Source organism: Rhinoderma darwinii, chromosome 13 (genome assembly GCF_050947455.1).
Source record: "Rhinoderma darwinii isolate aRhiDar2 chromosome 13, aRhiDar2.hap1, whole genome shotgun sequence".
In the NCBI taxonomy this organism is placed as follows: Eukaryota; Metazoa; Chordata; class Amphibia; order Anura; family Rhinodermatidae; genus Rhinoderma; species Rhinoderma darwinii.
In genome coordinates this window covers 21,506,702-21,530,076 of record NC_134699.1, presented here as the reverse complement: position 1 = coordinate 21,530,076, position 23,375 = coordinate 21,506,702, and the positions used below count along the sequence as shown (strand labels likewise).

At 41.9% G+C, this 23,375-nt stretch overlaps 1 protein-coding gene across 5 annotated transcripts in view; it reads left to right on the top strand.

Annotated features, from left to right (window-relative positions):
* The window catches only part of RARA (retinoic acid receptor alpha), a 117,513-nt gene that overhangs the window by 92,138 nt on the left and 2,000 nt on the right, over nucleotides 1-23,375 (top strand). For all 5 annotated transcript variants that reach the window (XM_075845947.1, XM_075845946.1, XM_075845948.1 and 2 more), the window contains 6 exons: nucleotides 5,933-6,081; nucleotides 13,489-13,630; nucleotides 16,858-17,018; nucleotides 18,490-18,666; nucleotides 20,204-20,408; nucleotides 22,767-22,925. In XM_075845947.1, the coding sequence (XP_075702062.1) occupies nucleotides 5,933-6,081; nucleotides 13,489-13,630; nucleotides 16,858-17,018; nucleotides 18,490-18,666; nucleotides 20,204-20,408; nucleotides 22,767-22,925 (993 nt within the window). The remainder of the gene's footprint in view (nucleotides 1-5,932; nucleotides 6,082-13,488; nucleotides 13,631-16,857; nucleotides 17,019-18,489; nucleotides 18,667-20,203; nucleotides 20,409-22,766; nucleotides 22,926-23,375) is intronic.

Sequence of the window (23,375 nt, the reverse complement as noted above, 5' to 3'; positions counted from 1 at the left end):
GCTGTTTTAAGAGCTACAACCAGGAGTGGATCATAAATGTAAGATGTATATAGGAAAGCTTCTACTTCTCTTTTTTTCTTTAATCCACTCCTGGTTGGGGCTTCAAATACTGCACCTAAAAACAGCACTGTCTGACTATACCCTTACGACAGGATCACACACGCAGTTTTGATGCAGTTTTTAGCTCAGTTTTTTTTTAGCCAACGCTAGAAGTGGATCCAAAAGTAAGAAAAGGTATAAAGGAACACTGATGCATCTCTTTTCTTTTGTGACCACTTCTGTGTTTGGCAAAAAACTGCATCTAAAAACAGCACTGTGTGACTATACCCTTAGGACAGGATCACACACACGCAGTTTTTAGCTCAATTTTTTTTAGCCAAAGCCAGAAGAGGATCCAAAAGTAAGAAAAGGTATAAAGAAACGCTGATGCATCTCTGTTTTCTTTTGTGACCACTTCTGTGTTTGGCACAAAACTGCGCCAAACTGCGTGTGTGATCCTGGCCTAATACAGCTGTGTGCATAAGGCCTTTGCTACATTTTGTATATAGGATCCTTAGTATCTACAGCCAGAGAACATATTACACGTCAATAAAGCTTTATTAGCACAAAGCATTCACAGAGTTGCAATATTATTCGTACCCGGGACAACAGCGCCACTTATGTCTGTTGGCCATGTCTGGTATTGCAGCTCATTTAACTTTCCCGCAAAACTATAACCTTCCATTTATTCAGGGAATATGCTTCAAATGTTTATATATGAACAGTGAGATTCGCCGTCGATGAACAATACGTGTATCTTTTTGCTCATTTATCACTCGTAACTTTTCAAATCTGAATCTTTTGCGTACACAGGTCTCAATCGATACTTGGACCTGTCCTCAGATAGCGATGACCGATACTGAATCTCTATAAATAGGAGTAGTTCTCATGTTATATGTGTAGAAGTATATTACTGCAGGTGGTGACTGGATACAGCGTCTATATATCGGCTATATACTGGATGGTGTACGTTGCACTAGTCACGCTCTCCTTGTAAATCCTATATGTGCTGCGCTGGAGGGTGTCGGCCGTCACGGTTTCTTTTTTTTTTAGCAGGACTTTGAGAGATTAGGTAGTGACTCAGGATCAACTGACAATTGGGCTGGGGTTATGCGAGGACGTTAATATGAGCCGCTGGGGGAGGGTATGACGGGCTCATTTCTGTATTGTGTTTTGTATAAATATCCGGGTGTATTGTGTGAGGGGTTCCTAGTGCCCGCCTTGAATAAAAGGCTGTTCTCGGATCTGTTCTAGCATACAGCAGAGCTGAGTGTGTTTGTTGCAGCAGAGCTGAGTTTATGAAAAGCATGATTTACGGTGATATCACAATGCGGTTCGACTGATGTAAAATTTGTACGGAATTTTTATATATATATATATATATATATGTGTGTGTGTGTGTGTATATGAATATATATATATATATGTGTGTGTGTGTGTATATGAATATATATATATATGTGTGTGTGTGTGTGTATATGAATATATATGTGTGTGTGTGTGTGTGTATGAATATATATATGTGTGTGTGTGTATGAATATATATGTGTGTGTGTGTGTATGAATATATATGTGTGTGTGTGTGTATGAATATATGTGTGTGTGTGTGTGTGTGTATGAATATATATATGTGGGTGTGTATATGTGTATGTGTATGTATATGTGTGTGTCTGTGTATATATATGTGTGTGTGTATGTATATATGTGTGTGTGTGTATGTATGTGTGTGTATGTATGTGTGTGTGTGTGTGTGTGTATATATATATATATATATATACATATACCTACACACACCATATAACTAATTGGGGATGACTTTGTCATTATTGTGGTCATCGCCTGGCCTAGGAATTTCTTCCACCTCCGCTTGTATTGCGATTGTACGCTGAGGTGACAACCACCAAGTTCTGTGGACTAACGGGCAGCAGCGATGCCCAGGTGATGCGAAGACCCATAGAGTATGAATGAGATATTTCACCTTTAAATTATAAGACATTTGGGCAACGCTTCGTCCTATATGCTATGCAACGCTGTACGTGGTAGGCATAGAGCTGAGGTTAATATTGGCGGTAACAAAGCCGATTTCAATTATAGTATCATTATTATCCTATTAATAAACACAACGTGGTACCAACATACATTATTATGAAGCACTCCCTACCCTGGGGTTTGATGCCCTTGTGCCACTTACAAACAAGGACTGATGTAAATGGAGGCCATGGCGCCCTGGGGATATCTGTTTCCCCTGCACCTGCGTGTGTGGATTCATTATAATCACAGTATAATATTATTAGACTTGTCAGATGCGATTAGTTTTACTTCACAATTAGCGCGGACAGTAATTAAGAGCCATCCTCTGACTCATCCGTGTAACCCCCCAAGTTATAGACTACATCAGAAAAATTGTTCCTTTGTTTCCGTCTCTTTAATTGAGCGAGGCCTAGAGAGGAAGATCTGCACATTTGTAATCCCAGTTGTCAAAACTGGCGTCCTTTAATTGTGTAAATGTATCCGCAGAAGGGAAAACCGCACTAATCAGTCTTCATTGTATACGTTTCCCTATAGAACTCCCAATGGATACAATTTTTAAGGCTGGCCATAGATAGCTGTCGCCAAAATGATCATTTTGCACCTCTGGCGCCACTTATCTCTGAGGGAAACAAAAGATTTTACAGGTAATGATCCAACCTGTCTGATCCTTTATACATGTCTGGACGCCCCATGCACATAATATTGTGAGTAAGGGGCCATGATGTGTCTATCTATGACCCGATTAAGCAGATGTAAACAAAATATACCTTATAAAGAACGCAACGTAAAATCGGAGGCATATAACGGTACAGAATGGCCCGATACACTACAATGGGAGGCGTACAACTTAATTGTACAGAACCATAATACACCCATATGCATTAGCCCTACAGGCCCTCTTACATGGGCCAATGATCGGGCAATGTACGGTGACTACCTATTGTAGCATCGATCGCTCGTCATCCTACATAACCAATCATTGCTGCACAACATCTGGGGATACGTGATGACTAAAGTCATTATATAGTCCAATAGTAGCTCCAGTCTTATGTAAAAGCTCCCTACACGGGACTAGAAATTACATATATCCCTATTGAGGGGTTGTACAGGATTAGAAAAAAATGGCTGCTTTCTGCCAAAAATAGTGCCACATTTGTCCACAGGTTGTATGTGGTACTGCAGCTCGGCTCCATTCACTTTAGTGGAGCTAGGCTGCAATACCAGACACGACCCATAGTCAAGTGTGGCACTCTGGAAGAAAGTAGCCATGTTTTTCTAATCTAAATTTTGATATTGCCCCTTTAAATAAATTTAAAGGAAAATCTCCAATATGCGGTTATTCTTTTCAGCCATTTCTCAGTTCAGTACAGTCACTATTGAGCTCTTACAGAAGTTGTCACCCAGCTTTCCCAAGTGTCTGAAGAACATATACACACAATTATCCAGCAATACAAGAATTTGGGATTTATTAGTTTGGGGATACAACCCCTGGGGAGATATAATTGCAGCCATATTGCTTCTGTGTATTTCCACAGATGTAAAGCCGTATTTTCGGGCTGTCTGATTCTTTGTATGGCTGAACCTGTGGTATTTGCTGGGAATTCGAGTCTTGACACACTCCTTCCAGGACAAAGGTCAAGCAGTCGTGTCGATGTCTGGCCGCACCACTATAATTACGTCTTCCCTCTCCAGTCTAGAGAATTAGGCTGCGATTACTCGCTATGATTTTGGGAAGGACTGTACATAGTCTTTCCCAGTGGCATGAACACCATTGTATCCGGTCATGTACACGCAGCGAGACGCGATTGGAATTTAAAATCGTAGCTAAACCCACGCCTAATCAGAACAAAATCCTAATATGACCCACTTATGATGTAGCAGAGCTGAAATTGTCATTTTACTCCTTTTGCACACCAAAACAACTCAGGTTTACTTGCCGTTTTGGAAACCAAATATGACAAACTCCACTCTGCTATATCTTTATGAAAATTATATTAATCGCGAAAGGTCGCAGCTATAATAGTGATCGGATCAAACTGTTTTGGGAGGTAGATACATTTCCACATTTTTAAAAATGGCCATGTGTAAACCCGTCCCTATATTTTTTGAATTTCTCCCGTCATTGGGCCATTGTTTGGAGCAGTTGTCATAACAGAGTATTTGATAAGGAGTCTGGTATTAGTGGTGAGCCTCGCCTCTTCTCTTTGTAACCCCGCTCATTTCTCCGCTTAGTAACATAACAATACTCACTTTGTCTCCCCCCCCCCCTACATCTGCTTTCCATTCGGACCCCATTGAAGTTGGGGATTTGCCCGACTGACAAACATCTGACCTTATCCGCCCTTCTACTTATCATTTATGACCAATATCTCTTACCAGACCTCATCCAATTTGTACGTTATCAGTCCTATTCAATCATTCCGCAGGGATTTCCATCCAACTTTTCTAGTGTCCAGAATGGCAAATAGCTATACAAGGGGTAGGGGAGTTTAGGATGTATCACTAAATACCTAGAAATATTTGCCATTCAGGTGCGTTACAAATTGATTAGCAGGGCATGTGCTTCGAATGCTTGGTGCCAGGGGCGGGCCAAGAAGCCACTCTGCCTTGGCCGGGGTATTTAGACACAGGACTAGGGCAGTAAACTGAATCTTTTGCCCTGGGCGAAGGAAAACCTATCTAAGTTTGCCATATAGGTCGTCATCCAGCTCTCCTAGTGCACTGAACTAATAGTGATACATCCCAAGCAATCCTGTATAACTAAGTAACTTGACAGATTTGACATTCATGAGTCTGGACAGCTGGATTTGAACCAATCCAGCTTTTCTAGTGTCCTGAATGACATATTAGATGAATACTATTAACATGCTAGGGTGTAATCTGTAATAACCATCAGCAGAGAATAGTAACATATAGTTATTGCCGCCCTCACCAATATGGTGGCCGGTAGATGAGGATTACACGGAATCAGTGCTCGCTACAGGGGAGCCACAGACTTGCCTCTGCCTTCCGTTGGTTTAAATTACAGCTTTCTACTTTTTCCTTTCTTTGAATAGAAACTGTTTTCATTAATATATCCACATCTGTCTACAATAGCGGTTCCTAGTGGTCCCAACACCATTTTTCTTATACAGAGCTCCAAATCGCCTGCATAGACAGATTTAAAAGATCTCATGCTGTCTACCTGCAGCCACCACTAGATGGAGCTTATGAGCTAACTGCATACTGTTAAACATTGAACTCAATAATAAGACACTCCCTCTAGTGGTGGCTGTAGGTATCCAGCATGTAATTTTTTTTTTACATTTATTTCTATACCGTGTATTTGGTTCTCTGTAACAGAAAATGAAGCTCTGACTAGTATAACAATATTTATTAAGAAATTAATTTTGGACCTACAAAGGTAATGCGTCACTCTAATGTTACGGTTTCAAGGCATCATTCAGCCCTGAAAGTTATTCTTTGCAATAATACCAAATCAGCGCCAAAGATGCCATGATCCTCATGTTCCTATGTTTTTTTTATATATATATATATATATATATATATATATATATATATATATATATATATATATATATATATATATATAATGAGAGAGAGATATACTGGCTGACTCATTGGTTATCACTGGCTATAATTCCTGCATGCTCATGGATCTATTACACTACTCCACTTTCCGCCTTTGTACAAAAACATGCTTAGAAAAGTTGACTTTCTATGGAATCGGTCTTCGTGAAATACACTAGATAAATTAGATTGCCAGCCTCTGGGACTATTCATAGGATCACGGTTTACAGCTAGAGAATATATAAGTATACAGTATAAGTCATTTATTCTTGTCTTTGTGTTTTTTTTTCAGCTATTGAGACCCAGAGCACCAGTTCGGAGGAAATTGTCCCCAGCCCACCCTCCCCGCCACCTCTTCCCAGAATCTACAAACCCTGTTTTGTGTGTCAAGACAAGAGTTCCGGTTATCACTATGGGGTCAGTGCCTGCGAGGGCTGTAAGGTAAGAACCTACTGTATAACTGGAGGGGAATGGTAGTCACATAAGAAGAAGTTTACTCCCTATATATGGCAGCCACAGCAAGATGATTCTATTATAAATGCCCGTACACGTTTTTAGTGCTGAAATCTATGCAATCTCCATTTGCTATTGTTCCCTGTTATCAGCCATTTCAAGCTTCTCAGTCGGTTGAATTTAGCTTATGATCGCTACGTTTCAGTCCGCCTTAAGGCTATTAATTAGGATTGCTAAAGATCGGCTTTAGTGGAGCAGAGAAAATCCTGGGTCATCACTTTCCTAAATGCCCAGCCACACACAGGCCTGGCACACACAACACGACTACTGTATTGTACGCTCCACGGCACTACAGATACCTATGGATTATGTTGGAAGCCTCTCGCCATCCTGCTGTGGTCTCATTCAGGGTGGATAAGAGGTTCTTCATCATGTAAGGAGGCAGCCTGCTCTTACTGCTGCGATGTTCACACAGCATGGGAGGTGGAATCGCAGGATAACAACACAACAGCGTTCGGATTCATTATAACTCTGTATGTTATCTGTAATGTGATTTGACACGGTCAGATTGTTTAGGTTAAGCAGCGGCAGATTCTTCAGATATAGGTAGGTTGTGTATATATATATATAGCAGCAAATCCAAAGTCCAGCAGCATAGGCAGTGTGAGGGTGCAGTCCCTGGAGAACAGACCAATGTCCCATATATATATTAACAAAAATTCCGGCAGCACTCTGTAGAATAAGTGAAAAAGTGGGGTACTTTATCCAAAATGCAAAGTTTTAGCGCCTATTGCCGGAGCCTTTTTCAAGCTTTGAGAAAGGCTTCGGCAATAGGAGCTGAAACGCTGCATTTTGGGTAAATAAAGTACCCCACTTACTATGGAGTGCTGCCCGATAGATATATATATTGCTCGTAAATACATTGCTTTACTTAGTTACACTCTGTTTTGTACTTCACAGCTGTATTCACAATTGTTCTGGTTTTTATTGGAAACCATCATCAAGTTTGCCAATAGACATCAGTTTGTTTGTTTGTTTGTTTGTTTGTTTTTCTACATCAGAATACTGTACAGTGCTGGTGTAAAGAGGACACTTCTCACAATCAGAGCAGGCTCTGTGCAGACATTGAGCCAGCCTGGAAGGCTGTTTGAGTTCAGCTCTGAAGGCTGGAGAATTGTGAATGCAGCTTTGAACTATAAAGCAGACTGTAATCCTGAATCGGTGCAATATTAGTGATGCAATGTATTTATAAAGATACTCAACTGATGAAGAGTTCTTTATGTAAGCCGTAAAAAGGCTCCCGCCAACAATTTTTATGTCTTATTGATTGTCATTAATTTCACTCATGGGAACATTTTTAAGTGCATTCAAGTGGTTTTAACTCCAGAATGACCTGCCTTGTGTTTGGGGCCTTCATTCCTGATTTATCTAATTGTAACCACCCATTATGGTCATCTTATCATTTTCCCTTTAAGAGACTAGTACTTAACTATTGGAAGATGCAATTAAGTGACGAGATCATGTGACTGTAGTATATGATGTCATTATTGTTTATATGCGCTGGTGCGGGATGTGGATTCATTTTTTATTAAAGGTGGGGCACATGACCTGGGTGTATCATTTTCTAAAAAAAACAACAAACAAAACTAAAACAAAACATTATTAACCCCTTCCCTCTTTAGCCACTTTTGACCTTCCTGACAGAGCCTCATTTTTCAAATCTGACATGTGTCACTTTATGTGGTAATAACTCCGGAATGCTTTCACCTATCCAAGCGATTCTGAGATTGTTTTCTCGTGACACATTGGACTTTATGTTACTGGCAAAATTTGCTCGATATGTTCAGTATTTAATTGTGAAAAACACCAAAATTTAGCGAAAAATTGCAAAAATTAGCATTTTTCTCAATTTAAATGTATCTGCTTGTAAGACAGGCAGTTATACCACCCAAAATTGTTGCTAATTAACATCACCCATATGTCTACTTTAGATTGGCATCGTTTTTTGAACATCCTTTTATTTTTCTATGACCTCACAAGGCTTAGAACTTTAGCAGCAATTTCTCACATTTTCAAGAAAATTTCAAAAGGCTATTTTTACAGGGGCCAGTTCAGTTGTGAAGTGGCTTTGAGGGCCTTATATATTAGAAACCCCCAAAAAGTCACCCCATTTTAAAAACTTCACCCCTCAAAGTATTCAAAACAGCATTTAGAAAATGTCTTAACCCTTTACACATGTCACAGGAATTAAAGCAATGTAGAGGTGAATTTTACAAATTTCATATTTTTTTGCAGAAATAAATTTTTTGTACCATTTTTTTTATAACACAGAAGGTTTTACCAGAGAAATGCAACTCAATATTTGTTGCCCAGTTTCTGCAGTTTTAGGAAATATCCCACATGTGGCCGTAGCGTGCTACTGGACTGAAGCATCGGCCTCAGAAGCAAAGGAGCACCTGGTGGATTTTGGGGCCTTATTTTTGTTAGAATAAATTTTAGGCACCATGTCAGGTTTGAAGGGCTCTTGCGGTGCCAAAACAGTCAAAATCCCCCAAAAGTGACCCCATCTGGGAAACTACACACCTCAAGGAAATTATCTAGGGGTACAGTGAGCATTTTGACCGCACAGCTTTTTTACAGAAATTATTAGAAGTAGGCCGTGAAAATTAAAATCAACATTTCTTCAAAGAAAATGTAGGTTTAGCGATTTTTTTTTCTCATTTTCACAAAGACTAAAGGAGAAAAAGCACCGTAAAATTTGTAAAGCAATTTCTCCCGAGTAAAACAATACCCCACATGTGGTAATAACCGGTTGTTTGGAGACACGGCGAGGCTGAGAAGGGAAAGAGCGCTATTTGGCTTTTGGAGCTCAAGTTTAGCAGGAATGGTTTGTGGAGGCCATGTCACATTTACAAAGCCCCTGAGGGGACAAAACAGTGGAAACCCCCCACAGGTGACCCCATTTTGGAAACTACGCCCATTGAGGAAATTATCTAGGGGTATAGTGAGCGTTTTGACCCAACAGGTTTTTTGCATAAATTATTGGAAATAGGCCCTGAAAATGACAATCTACATTTTTTCAAAGAAAATGTAGGTTTAGCTAATTTTTTCTCATTTCCACAAGGACTGAAGGAGAAAAAGCACCGTAAAATTTGTAAACCAATCTCTCCCGAGTAAAACAATGCCCCACATGTGGTAATAAACGGTTGTTTGGAAACACGGCAGGGCTGAGAAGGGAAAGAGCGCTATTTGGCTTTTGGAGATCACATTGAGCAGGAATGGTTTGCGGAGGCCAGGTCACATTTACGAAGTCCCTGAGGAGACAAAACAGTGGAAACCCCCCACAAGTGACCCCATTTTGGAGACTACACCCATTGAGGAAATTATCTAGGGGTATAGTGAGCTCTTTGACCCCACAGGTTTTTTGCAGAAATTATTGGAAGTAGGCCCTGAAAATGACAATCTACATTTTTTCAAAGAAAATGTAGGTTTAGCTTATTTTTACTCATTTCCACAAGGACTGAAGGAGAAAAAGCACCACAAAATTTGTAAAGCAATTTCTCCCGAGTAAAACAATGCCCCACATGTGGTAATAAACGGCTGTTTGGAGACACGGCTTGGCTTAGAAGGGAAAGAGCGCTATTTGGCTTTTGGAGATCACATTGAGCAGGAATGGTTTGCGGCGGCCATGTCACATTTGCAAAGCCCCTGAGGGGAAAAAACAATGAAAACGCCCAAAAAGTGACACCATTTAGGAAACTACACCTCTTGAGGAATTCATCTAGGGGCGTAGTGAGCATTTTGACCCCACAGATGTTTCATAGAATTTATTAGAATTGGGCAGTGAAAATAAAAACAATCCTTTTTCTTCAATAAGACGTAGCTTTAGCGCAAATTTTTTCATTTTCGCAACAAATAATGGAAAAAAAGAACCCAACATTTGTAAAGCAATTTCTACCGAGTACGGCAATACCCCATATGTGGTCATAAACTGCTGTTTGGGCACACGGCAGGGCTCAGAAGGGAAGGACCGCCATTTGGAGTGCAGATGTTTCTGGATTGGTTTCTGGGCGCCTGTGGGCCCAAAACAGTGGAAACCCCCCAGAAGTGACCCCATTTTGGAAACTACACCCCTCAATGCATTTACCTACGGGTGTAGTGAGCATGTTAACCCTGCAGGTGTTTTGTAGAAATTAGTGTGAACTCGATGTTGCAGAGTGAAAATGGGATTTTTTCCACAGATATGTGGACAATATGTGGTGCCCGGCTTGTGCCACCATAACGAGACAGCTCTCTAATTATTATGCTGGGTTTCCTGGTTTTAGAAACACCCTACATGTGGCCCTGATCTCTTGCCTGGACAGTCGACCAGGCTCAGGAGTGAAAGCGTACCATGTCAAATTGAGGCCTAATTTGGCGATTTACAAAGTATTGGTTCACAACTGCAGAGGCTCAGATGTGAAATAATAAAAATAAACCCCTGGGAAGTGACCCCATTATGGAAACTGCACCCCTCAAGGCATTTATTAAGGGGTGTAGTGAGCATTTTCACCCCACAGATCTTTTCCATAAATGAATGCGCTGTGGATGGTGCAAATTAAAAATTTATATTTTTCCCTAGATATGCCATTCAGTGGCAAATATGTCGTGCCCAGCTTATGCCACTGGAGACACACACCCCAAAAATTGCTAAAAGGGTTCTCCCGGGTATGACGATGCCATATATGTGGAAGGAAACTGCTGTTTGGGCACGCTGTAGGGTTCAGATGGGAGGAAATGCCATTTGGCTTTTGGAGCGTGGATTTTGCTTGGTAGTAGTTTTGTTTGGAGTCTTACTGGTGTTTCCGTTTATAATGTAGGGCATATGTAAGCCGGGCGGAGTATATAAGGGGCATAGTCAGGTGGTATAATAACGGGGTAAAAAAAAACAATAAAATAATCCATAGATGTGTGTTACGCTGTGAAGCAATCCTTTCTGCACAGGCCGGTGTCGCACTGATAAATGGTGTCATTTCTTATCCCCCTTTTGGTCCACACTCCGCGCCTTTGTAGTTTGGGGAATTTTGCTAGGAAGTGTTGTCCTGGTATAATACGGGCACCATCGCTTCCAGCGGATATGTTTGGGCCCTCCCCTTCCTGGTTCCCTAATTTTAGGTCCTTGATAAATCGCCTCTTCAAGCAGAAGGAATGTTCCCCTCGGGCACAACTGCATATTTTTTTATTTCCTGACTTATTGGAGCCATAACTAATTTTATTTTTCATAGACGTAGCGGTATGAGGGCTGGTTTGTTGCGGGACGAGCTGTAGTTATTATTGGTACCATTTTGGGGTACATGCGACTTTTTGATCACCTTTTATCCTATTTTTTGGGATGCCAGGTAAACAAAAAAACGCAATTCTGGCACAGCTTTTTTCGTTTTTTTTTTTATACAGCGTTCACCATGCGTTATAAATTACATGTTAACTTTATTCTGCGGGTCCGTACGATTCCGGCGATACCTAATTTATAGGACTTTTTCATGTTTTACAACTTTTTGCACAATAAAATTACTTTTGTAAAAAGAATGTATTTTTTCTGTCGCCAAGTTGTGAGAACCATAACTTTTTAATTTTTTTGTCGACGGAGGTGTATGAGGGCTTGTTTTTTGCGGGACGAGCTATAGTTTTTATAGGTACCATTTTTGGATACGTGCGACTTTTTGATCACTTTTTATTCTAATATTTGTAGGGCAAAGTGACCAAAAAACAGAAACTCTGGTAACGTTTTTTACGTTTTTTTTTACGCTGTTCACCGCGTGCAATAAATAATATAAGATTTTGATACCTCCGGTCGTTACGGTCGTGGCGATACCAAATACATATGGTTTATTATTATTTTTCAATAATAAAGGACTTGATAAGAGTAAAAGGGGGATTGTGTTTTATTTGATTACTTGAAACTTTTACTGTTTTCAAACTTTTATTTTGTGCACTTTTTTTTACACTTTTTTTATACTTTTTTTACACTTTTTCTCAAGTCCCACTAGGGGACTTGAAGTTCCAACGGTCAGATTTTTTTTTTTCTAATACATTGCACTACCTATGTAGTGCAATGTATTAGATCTGTCAGTCATTCACTGACAGCAAGCCGATTAGGCTTCGCCTCCCGGCGGGGCCTAAATCGGCTTCCGTAATGGCAGAGCAGGAGACCATTGTGTCTCCTGTTGCCATAACAGCAGTCGCCAGTCCCGATTGCCTGTCAGGGCTGGCGATCTGCTAGTAACCGCTACGATGCAGCAATCGCTTTCGATTGCTGCATCGAAGGGGTTAATGGCAGGGATCGGAGCTAGCTCCGGTTCCTGCCGTTACAGGTGGATGTCAGCTGTACAGTACAGCTGACTTCCACCGCTGATGACGCCGGATCAGCTCCTGACCCGGCGCCATCTTGCCGGCAGCTACGGAAGCCGATCAGGCTCCGCCGCTTGGCGGATCTTGACCGGCTTCGGTGCTAGGCAGACCGGGAGGCCAGTATTAGGCCTCCGGTTGCCATTGCAGCCACCGGAACCCCGGCAATTTCATTACTGGGGTTCCGATGAGCTGCAAACACCTTAAGTGCAGCGATCGCGTTTGAGCGCTGCACTTAAGGGGTTAATGGCGGGGATCGAAGCTAATTTCGGTCCCCGCCGTTACAGCCGGATGTCAGCTGTAAGATACAGCTGAGATCCGGTGATGATGGCACCGGCTCAGCTTCTGAGCCGGTCCCAAACATTTGGCGTACATGTACGGCAAGATGCGGGAAGTCAGTACTTTCCATGACGTACATGTACGGCAAATGTCGGGAAGGGGTTAATGGAAAATGTAGGAATAAATAGACAACTGGGTGTTACCATTCCTCTTATTAATGGAGAGTGTCCCTGCACACTCTGACTACATAGGGACACGCGCTATTAACCAGGGGCATGGTAACAGACAGTTTTTAAATATATTCAGAAATTTCCAGGAGGAATAACAGAGGAACACCACAATGCATTAGACTACACATATTTATTAAAACAGGCATGTCAGAAGAGGTGACTGGTCTTCTTTCTGAATATCACCATGAGTTGTGTCTAATACACCATCAACTGTGGTGTATTTAACAAACTCGGCTCTGCTGCACCTGTATATGCCCCTTAGTTACTTGCCCTGTGCTCTAGTATACGCACACATTTGTTTCTTTTTCTTCTAAACCAGCATTTGTTTTTGTACTTAGAAGTCGGTAGGGGAAATTAAAAATGTCAATGCCGAGAATGTGAACTTTCTAAGCTAGACGGAGAACAAAGAACCCGACCCTCACCCTTAATATCAATATATAGCTCATGTACAAATGGATCATATATAGATAAGGTTATTTAAATTTTTTTTGTATCTTCTCAGGGCTTCTTCCGACGCAGCATACAGAAAAACATGGTGTACACATGTCACCGAGACAAGAACTGCATCATAAACAAAGTGACGCGGAACCGCTGCCAGTACTGCCGGCTACAGAAATGCTTCGAGGTTGGCATGTCCAAAGAATGTGAGTGACGTTTCAGGAGTCCGATTACAAATGTGGTGGGGCGCCGAGCTTATATGTGAATCTGTACGATTTTATGTGAATTTCTATTACTATTTGATCTGCTTACTATTGGGATACATTGGTTGAATTGACTCGACTGTGATTCACCGTGAGTAACCTGAATATCTATTAACCCCTTGTACTATGTAAAGGTTCTTTTGCACCGGCCAATAGGGTCCGTGGAAACCAGCGTTGATCAACGAGACAGTTTGTTGATCGGCGATCATTTGCTCCTTTCACAAGGAGCAATGATTGGTTATGTATGGGGACGAGCGCTCGTTGCTCCGATCGCTCGTCCCCATACATTTCTATCATGTCGGCAGCACCTCGTTGTTTACACAGGGAGATGCGCTGCTGACAACGATAATATTTTCTGCTGCATAAACGATACAATCAGCAGATGAACGAGCGTTTCCCCGTTCATCGGCTGATTGTTGCTGTGTTTACACCGGGCAATGATTTGGACAAGCGTTCATATGATTATTTGTTTGCTAGATCATTGGCCCGTGTAAAAGGGCCTTAAACTGTCAGATTGGGTGAATTAGGGGCAGATTGATACATTCATCTTTACTGGTACGGATTGGACATTTTCTAGCCATACAAGACTCCCATTCTATAAGTCGGGGTTGAGTAGTGCTGCACAGAGCATTGATTTTAATACAGTGAGTTTGGGAGCTAGTTGCTTCCCCTGGCGATAACAGGACCCCCACATGTAGTCAGTTCGTTATAGTGGGACCCTTGCAATTTAAGTTTAAGAACACCAAAAAAGTGCCTCAATAGAATAATTTGGTCAAACACCAAAGTCATAGTTTAAACATGTGGCCATACAAATGAATGGGTCCGTGTACTATCTGTAAAATTGCAGAAAGCCAATGGCCCAGAAACTACGGCCGTTTTTTTTCTGTTATCGTTTTATATACGCTTTTATCTCCAATTTTTCAGTTTTATCTCAACTGCCATATACATTTTACTATTATACACTATAGATGTCAGCTATTCGGCACAAACAAATATGAGTCACTACATCGTGCTTGTTCTTATAACACGATATGACATCCTGTGTGTGTATATAAAGATGAACAGGACAGGCCTCTGTTTGCTAGTCCCTGGTCCGTTATACCACCATGGCTAAGTTCGGTTATAATACTTCAACTTCTCAAAGGGGCGGTAAAACAAAAATCAGCAGCTTATAAAATGCGCTGCTGACAATATTCTCTCATATGCATGTAAATGTTTCCGTAGGTTGTCGTAACTAGAGATATGTGAGCTAAAGTAGGGATCGTGGGAGCAGGGAATTTTCTGGGCTTCCAGTCTTTGAGGAACATGAAAGTGAACTTATCCCAGGCCTGGCTGCCTACAAGGAACAACCGATCAATCAATGTTTAGGTTTAGACTTGAGGTTTGGTGTCACGAAAACAACTACTTTACAGATTTGAAAATGGTGTCTTAACACCCCGGGAAAGCAGCTGATTTGGCCATGAGGCCTCTGTTTCCCCTAGTATTATGGCTGACATAGATGACTCGAGTCCACCCGAATGAGCATCACTCTTTGTTAGCGGCTCTGGCTTATAGAAGGGGGCCCTGAGTGGATCTCTGCTCTGACTCCTAAAGGGACCCGAGCTGGAGACTGTCCATATTGCCACCTGCCCCTTTAAAGAACCCTTTATTTTACATGTATCTCATGGCATTGTTGGTAGTTGTATTTTTAGAAGTCTGATTAATACTGTATCCTGAGGGATGGTATAGTGTGACCGCTGCCAAGCTGCTTTTCCCTGTCATGGCTACCAGCATAGCATCAGTCATTTGAGACAGACTGGTTGCTAGGGATACACTGCCTAACTACCGCAGACTGTCAGAGAGCACGCCCCTAGCAATCAGGCTGTCTCCGATTTCACAGGTCTTCAGTTTAAGGCCAGCTTGGCATTGAACTAAGAGAACAGACGAGTACACTTAGCAGGGGTCGGACCACATTAATCTTTCCCATAATTCTATATTCATTGGTTTCATGTAAATCGGACACATTTATAAATCATGGATCCGCAAAACACGGACCGCACACAGATGGCTTCTGTGCGCGGTCCATTGTTTTAACGGACCAATGAATAGAATGGCCGAGACAGACCTGCAAAAACGGGCAGGAATAAGACCTCTTCTATAATTTGCAGAATGGACGCAAAAAAACAAACGGATGTGTGCGTGAAATAAATGGGTCAGTATGCGATCTGTAAGAAAAACTGATGGCGCACTGAAGAATATCACTGAAGTGTGCTCGAGGCCTAATGAAGGCAATGCCTGTCCATATTCCCTATTAGTTTTCAGGACCCCCTTCTATAAGCCAGAGTGGAGAGTCAATATGTCAGAACACCATGTGAAGGGGGTTGTCTATGATGAGACCACCTCTTTAAGGTTACAGACACACAGCGTAAAAACTGCAGATTTTCCGTAACTGATTTCAGTGCGGAGAATCCACAGCGTATTACAGTAGCAGCAGAGGGGATCAGATTTGGATATATTTCTTCCACGCTGCAAAAAAAGACAGCTGAGAAACCCTTCATAACCAGACCTGTATTGCGGTTTTTTTAATCCGCAGGATGTAAATTTATGTTGCGGAATCGCTGCTTGTCTATTGCGGGTTTTCCCCATTGAACTAGACAAAAACCCACAACAAATAAGTAAATGTTGCCGTTTTTGTGGTGGAAAAGCTGCTGTTCTGCTGCAAAAAAAAAACGCAAATTTTTGGTTTAAAAATAATAAGGTTCATACTTACCCCCAGCCGTTCTCATTGTGATGGTCCCTCGTCTCTGCGTACAGCCCGCACTTTTATGCAGCATATCCGCCCAGTGTGCACTTACCCCAAATATAAAACTATGTGAGGACGTCCAAAGGACCTCAGTATAAAGTCATCTACTAATCACTGTTATGATGGAATATGGTAATGTATATAAACAGTGAAAAAGCTTTGTATGTATCAATATCAATTTCCTATACACACACTTATAACAGTTTAGTTTTGTGCTTTCTTTCATTAGCTCCGACTATTTATATCGGTTAAGACCTAGATCTTATTTTCTCATCCTGTAATCCTGTATTCCGAGGGAGAGCAGATGACCTTTCATGCATCTTCATGTCACTATTTTGGATCTGTGATCTTTCGATTGTAATCGCTGCCTTTCCCTCGCCTCCTCCAGCTGTACGCAATGACCGCAACAAGAAAAAGAAGGAACCCCCAAAACCTGAAGTAACAGAGAGCTACGTGCTAAGCCCAGAGACTGAAAACCTGATTGAGAAAGTGCGGAAAGCTCACCAAGAAACCTTCCCTTCACTTTGCCAGCTAGGCAAATACACTACAGTGAGTGCCACCCTCCTCCATTATCTATCCCCGACCAGGAACGTTATACGCATAGGTCTACCTTTTAGCTTCTGGGCCTTAAAGAGACTCTGTCACCACATTATAAGTGCCCTGTCTCCTACATAAGGAGATCGGCGCTATAATGTAGGTGACAGCAGTGTTTTTTATTTCGAAAAACAATCTATTTTTACCACTTTATGAGCGATTTTTAGCTTTATGCTAATTCGCTTCTTAATGCCCAACTGGGCGTGTTTTTACTTTAGACCAAGTGGGCGTTGTACAGAAGAGTGTATGACGCTGACCAATCAGCATCATGCACTCCTCTCCATTCATTTAGTCAGCGCATAGGGATCCTTCTAGATCACTGTGTGCTGTCTTTTACTGACACATTAACGTTACTGAAGTGTCTTGACAGTGAATAGACATCACCTCCAGCCAGGACGGGATGTCTATTCACAATCCCGACACTTCGGTAACGTTTGTGTGGGACTTACAGCAGAGCAAAGCGTAATCTCGCTGTAACCTGTCATTTACAGCGTGATCTCGCGAGATTACGCTTTCCCACAGAAACGTTACCGAAGTGTCGGGACTGTGAATAGACATCCCGTTCTGGCTGGAAGGAATGTCTATTCACTGTAAAAACACTTCAGTAACGTTAGTGTGTCCGTATAAGACTGCACATAGTGAACAACGCAGGATCCCTATGCTCTGAGGAAATGAGTGGGGAGAAGTGTATGACGCTGATTGGTCACTGATATCATACACTCATCTGTACAACGCCCACTTGGTCAATAATAAAACACGCCCAGTTGTCCATTAAGAAACTAATTAGCATAAAGCTAAAATCGCTAATAACGTGGTGAAAATAGATCGTTTATCTAAATAAAAAGCACTGCTGTCACCTACATTACAGCGCCAATCTCCTTATGTAGGAGACAGGGCACTTATAATGTGGTGACAGAGCCTCTTTAATGCAAAATTTATAACATGGCCCCTGAACTAGCATGTTCCATTTATAATACTGGTGTCGTCTTATGTAGCAGAGTGGTTTTGGGTCCCCTCAGGCACCAGCTGTTTCCTGTGCACCCCCTATAGCTACTCCCCTGATTATAAGGACCTCCCATTATCACTACAGTGTACTACAGCAGGTGAAAACATTAAAAGTCCCATCATTTCTCCCATAACTACTTTCTTCATTAAAGTGCGAAAACCCCTACTCCACAAACTTTATATAAAGTGTGTAATCGTGTCAGCCGTCTGTGGGTGGACACTCGCTTGCCAAATATAGGCAAATACTTATGTCCTATTAAAATGTAATTATTGCATAGGTTTATGGCATATGCCAGTCATTGGTATAATCAGCCATATTCTCTATGTCCAGCTTTAGATGGGTGGGTGGCACTATAAAGGGGGCACCTTCATTTGCATGACTTCCTTTTTATGTAGTAATTCCTTACTCCCTGTCTTTTAGAATTTCAGCTCGGAAGAACGCGTCTCCCTGGACATCGATCTATGGGATAAATTTAGTGAGCTGTCCACCAAATGCATAATCAAGACGGTGGAATTTGCCAAACAGTTACCGGGATTTACCACTCTCACCATAGCCGATCAAATAACCCTCCTTAAAGCCGCCTGTCTGGACATCTTAGTAAGTTATGGTTTTCTGCCACATTTTTGAGGTACAATAACACGGGGCTCCCTGCAGCGCCATTACGCCTCATGTGAATTTGCCCTTTTGGTACAATGCCAATAGGCAAAATGTTACTGAATATTTCCGGGGAAGATAGCTTGTCGGGTTGATTGGGATCAGATTTAGGGCATTCATCAGCTTTACAAAACGTTATAGTCGAGCAAAGTCTCAGTGCCTGACTGCTACATAATGGGGTGTACTAAGTAGGAATCATAGTTTACATTTTGGTAGAACTGGTTGCTATCGGCATTAAGGCCACTTTTTCCTCAGATAGCTTTAATACATGAGGCCCATGGTCATTGACTGTACACTGGAGGATAATATAGTGAGAGGTAATCCACTGCTTTCCCTTTAATGCTTGGCAAGTCTCAGGAGGCCGTACATATTAGATGTATGTTGGCGGTACTCGCCGATATCTGCTAACCATCTAATGCGTATGGCGGTGTCCTGACTCTCCCCTGACAGCAGATGTCGGAAGAGAGAAGGGTCAGGCATATTGGATTCCAACATTGCCGATCCTTGTGTTTGTAGAGTCTGGCAGTGGCTTCCTTCCTTTACCTTACTAAGAACGCATGCACGCTCCGCCGAGCGTGGAGTCGGGAGGAGTATCTGTCTGCTAAAGATCCCACTCAACTTCTCAATTGAGAATACTTTTGTTTGTCCTGTGCACGAGAAGGGTGGGCAGCAGCTGCCTGCACTGCTCAGGATTGCCGGTGAAATTGATAAATCACTTTAAGGGTCAGAGTTTTTTGGCGCTAATATTGATATGGAAACCCCGTCGGAATCCATGCCAAAAAACGCCCCAAAAACTCAATGTGAACTAGGCCTTAGGACCCAAAACATATTAATACGGTCTGAGTTTGGTTTACCAATTTTATCAAAATGGGGTTCACAGTCACACCCATACAAGACATACAGTCCCTTGAGAATCACGTCTTTGTCATGGTTTGGGGCATGTAGCCCAAGATACAGGGGCCAGTACCATCAACCGCTAAGCCCCTTCTGTACACCTCGGCCTACACATTATACCTTTTGTGCTGCCGTTCTTGATGTGACGTGGGACAATTGATAGTCCTGGTTACTATATACACTAATCTATATCTGCATCCAGCACAGGTATAGGATTGTATGCTTGTGGAGCAGAGCCTGCATGCACTATACGGTCCTCCTTAGTAACCATCTTCAATAAGCTTTTAGCCTAGTCAAGCGAAACAAATGTAAAAGCACCGATCTGTTTCCTGTGATCTCTAGCGCATATTCTGCTGGCACTCTCTTATTACGTAAGTCCTATTGTTTCTTGTGGCTCCGCTCTATTACAGGACACATGGAGGGATACACTTATATAAACTATTTACAGTTTAATACATGAGCATTTCCTTCTTCAGTGTCGGTAGTTGTGGTGGACGCTCTTGCGTGCTTACGTCTTGCATCTCTTCATTTTCTCTCTTGCCTATTGTTCTCTAATTCTCCCACATTCTGTCTTGGTTTTTCACAGATCCTACGAATTTGTATACGCTACACGCCCGACCAGGACACCATGACTTTCTCAGATGGCTTGACCCTTAACCGGACGCAGATGCACAATGCTGGCTTTGGGCCTCTTACAGATCTAGTCTTTGCTTTCGCCAACCAGCTGCTACCGCTAGAAATGGACGATGCAGAGACTGGTCTCTTGAGCGCCATTTGTCTCATCTCTGGAGGTAAGAGATGTATAACACTTCCACCATTTTGTCTTTTTTTTCATCTTAACCGATCCAAAATCCCGAAGTGATTAACTTCTTATATCGTTGAAGCGGACAGAGTTCCACATTCCCTGCATAGACCGATCAAAGGATACAATGCTGGCTACCCGCAGCCACTACTAGAAGGAGCTTACTGCATATGTTATATATAGGACTCAATAATAACAAAGGATGCAGCAAACTCCTTAGTTCCCCCTAGTGGTTGCAGCAGGTAGCCGGAATTTTATCTTTGAATCCAAGTACGAGATATGGAGCTACGTATCAGAAAAATGGAGATCCCACATATGAAGATATGTTAAGAAATGAATCAGTCCAGCAGTCTCATTTGAGAGACGGACTGGTTGCTAAAGATACTCTGCCTAACGACTGCCTGACAACGCAATGGCTGTGTAGAGTATCCCTAGCAACCAGTCTCAGATCATCTAATATATATATATATAATATATAATGTCCTATACCTGTTGGTTTTTATTCCCTTTTTTTTTTTTTAACCTGTTCACGTTTTGCACGTATTTACTATTATCTGTCCACCAATTAACTGACCAGTTTATGAAGGCCGTCCAGATGCACCCATTAAATGGGGTTATCCGTTTTTTGTTTTTTTTTAATTCATAGGCATCTATATTAGATCTGTGGGGATCCTACTTTCATAACTTCCGCCGATCAGCTGTTTGAAGGGGCCGCGGCGTTCATACGAGCGTTGCAGACTCTTCGTTGTTCATGCTTGCAGGCGCCGTTACGTTCGTAGTGGCTGTGCGAGGTATTGCAGCACTGTCCCATTCAAGTAAGTAGGACAGTGCTGCAATACCTTGCACAGCTGCTACAAAAGTAACGGCATGTGCAAGTATAAACAGAAATAAAGACAACCTAAACGATAAAGGACCCCTACCGATCTAATATTAATGGCCTATCATAAGAATAAGTCATTTACTTTAAATACCCAGGTAACCACTTTAAGCTGGCGATAGATATTGGATAGAAATTTGCTATCTGTAAAGATGAGATCTTGCTGGTGGCACATAGGCAGAGAGGCACATGCAGTTTATCATCCTATAGCACCTTGCTATGTACGATCATATTGATGTTGGGATCATCTGTGCATACATAAACATAAGAACTCAATATCCATTCCTAACGGAGTACCATTTTGAGCAGATACTCCCACTAATGGGAATACATCCGTCTGTTCTGGAGAACCTTTGTGTTCCTGTCTCCTGACTTTAATTGACTTCACCAATGTCACAGAGACAATGCAGGAAGATAAGTGACACTCACATGCGTTTCTGAGAAAGGAAAATGCGCTGGGTAATTGATACATGACAGTGACCACGGGTATATAATGATGGGTAGCGATAAAGCTCTTACCTGCGGCTTCACTGTAGCAACCCATAAGCAAAGTTGTAATAATGAGAAATCTACGTTGTATAAAGAACAAGTCTTAGGCCTCATGCACACGACCGTAGCCGTGTACACGGCCGTGATTTTCGGGTCGGCCGGCTGCGGACTGTCAGCCGCGGGCCGCCCGCAAATCGTAGGACATGCACATGGCCGTCGTCATTGTTTTCAATGAGCCCGGACCGCAGAAGATGTCCGTAATAGGACATGCCCGTTCTTTCTGCGGTGCGGGTTCCCGGGCCATGCACGGACCATAAAAACTATGGTCGTGTGCATGGCCCCATAGAAAAGAATGGGGCCGCAATTCTCCCGTGGATTTTCGGGGGAATTGCGGCCGCAAAAACACGTTCGTGTGCATGGGGCCTTATTAGTTGGGGACATCTACAAAAACTAGAACACAGCAGACGAAAGCGATGCAGATAAATACTATGACATTTTATACACTTGGTACAGATTAATAATGAGTGTTGTTTTCTATGCCCCTTTAATTTCAGATTTTAGCCGAGCTATTGAGTCATTGCTGTTTGTCTGTAGAACAATAAGCACTTTACTGCACTAACACTGGTTTTGTGAGTTATAAGGAGTCTTATATTTGCAGGAGGGGAAGCTATTCAACATTTAAGGAGTTTTTCTTTCTTCGTTTAAAAAGCTGTAAGGATGTAAATGTCAAGTTTTATAGATAACCTATTTATCTGTTTGTAGATTTATCATTCAGTATAACAAGGTTAGGTACTGCCACTGGATTGCTAACAAAATCGAATTACTAAGCGCCACCCAGTGGTCAGTGGCAGTAATTACGTTTTAATATGATTTTAATTTTTTTCCTCCTCTTCTGTCATGTGCTTAGAATTTAGCCCATATGCATCAGTGTGGATGTAATACATGAAATATCATGTAATAACACAGAGTATTTTTAATCAGATCGACAGGACCTGGAGCAGCCGGATAAGGTGGACAAGTTACAGGAACCACTGCTGGAGGCGCTTAAAATCTACGTCCGAAGGAGAAGACCCAAAAAGCCGCACATGTTCCCCAAAATGTTGATGAAGATCACAGACTTGCGAAGCATCAGTGCCAAGGGTGAGTGGTCGGGCAATCCATATTTACATTAGGACCCCTTATGATTGCTTAATGCATGTTAAAAAGAGGTTTTCAAAATGCAGCAGACAAATCTGTGGCAAAATGCACAAGTAACACAGCAGAAAATAAATACTGCATATGAACTCCCCCTAGAGATCTACTTATTACATTTATTTATTTCTCTTACTTATATTACATGGTGATTGCTACAAATGGCATGTCCATCAGGTCAGAACATGAATGCGCACACACAGGCCTTAAAGTGATGTAACTCTTGACTTTACCTTAAGGGGTAACTGTCATTTCATAAAAATGTTGATATGTCAGATGTTTAGATCGGTGAGGGTCCGGGCGCTCTGAGACCCCCACGATTGCTGAAACGAAAAGGCAGATGTGCTCAGCCCCTTTCGGCTGTAATGGGATAAGTTTGGCTTACCTAGACTTCTATGA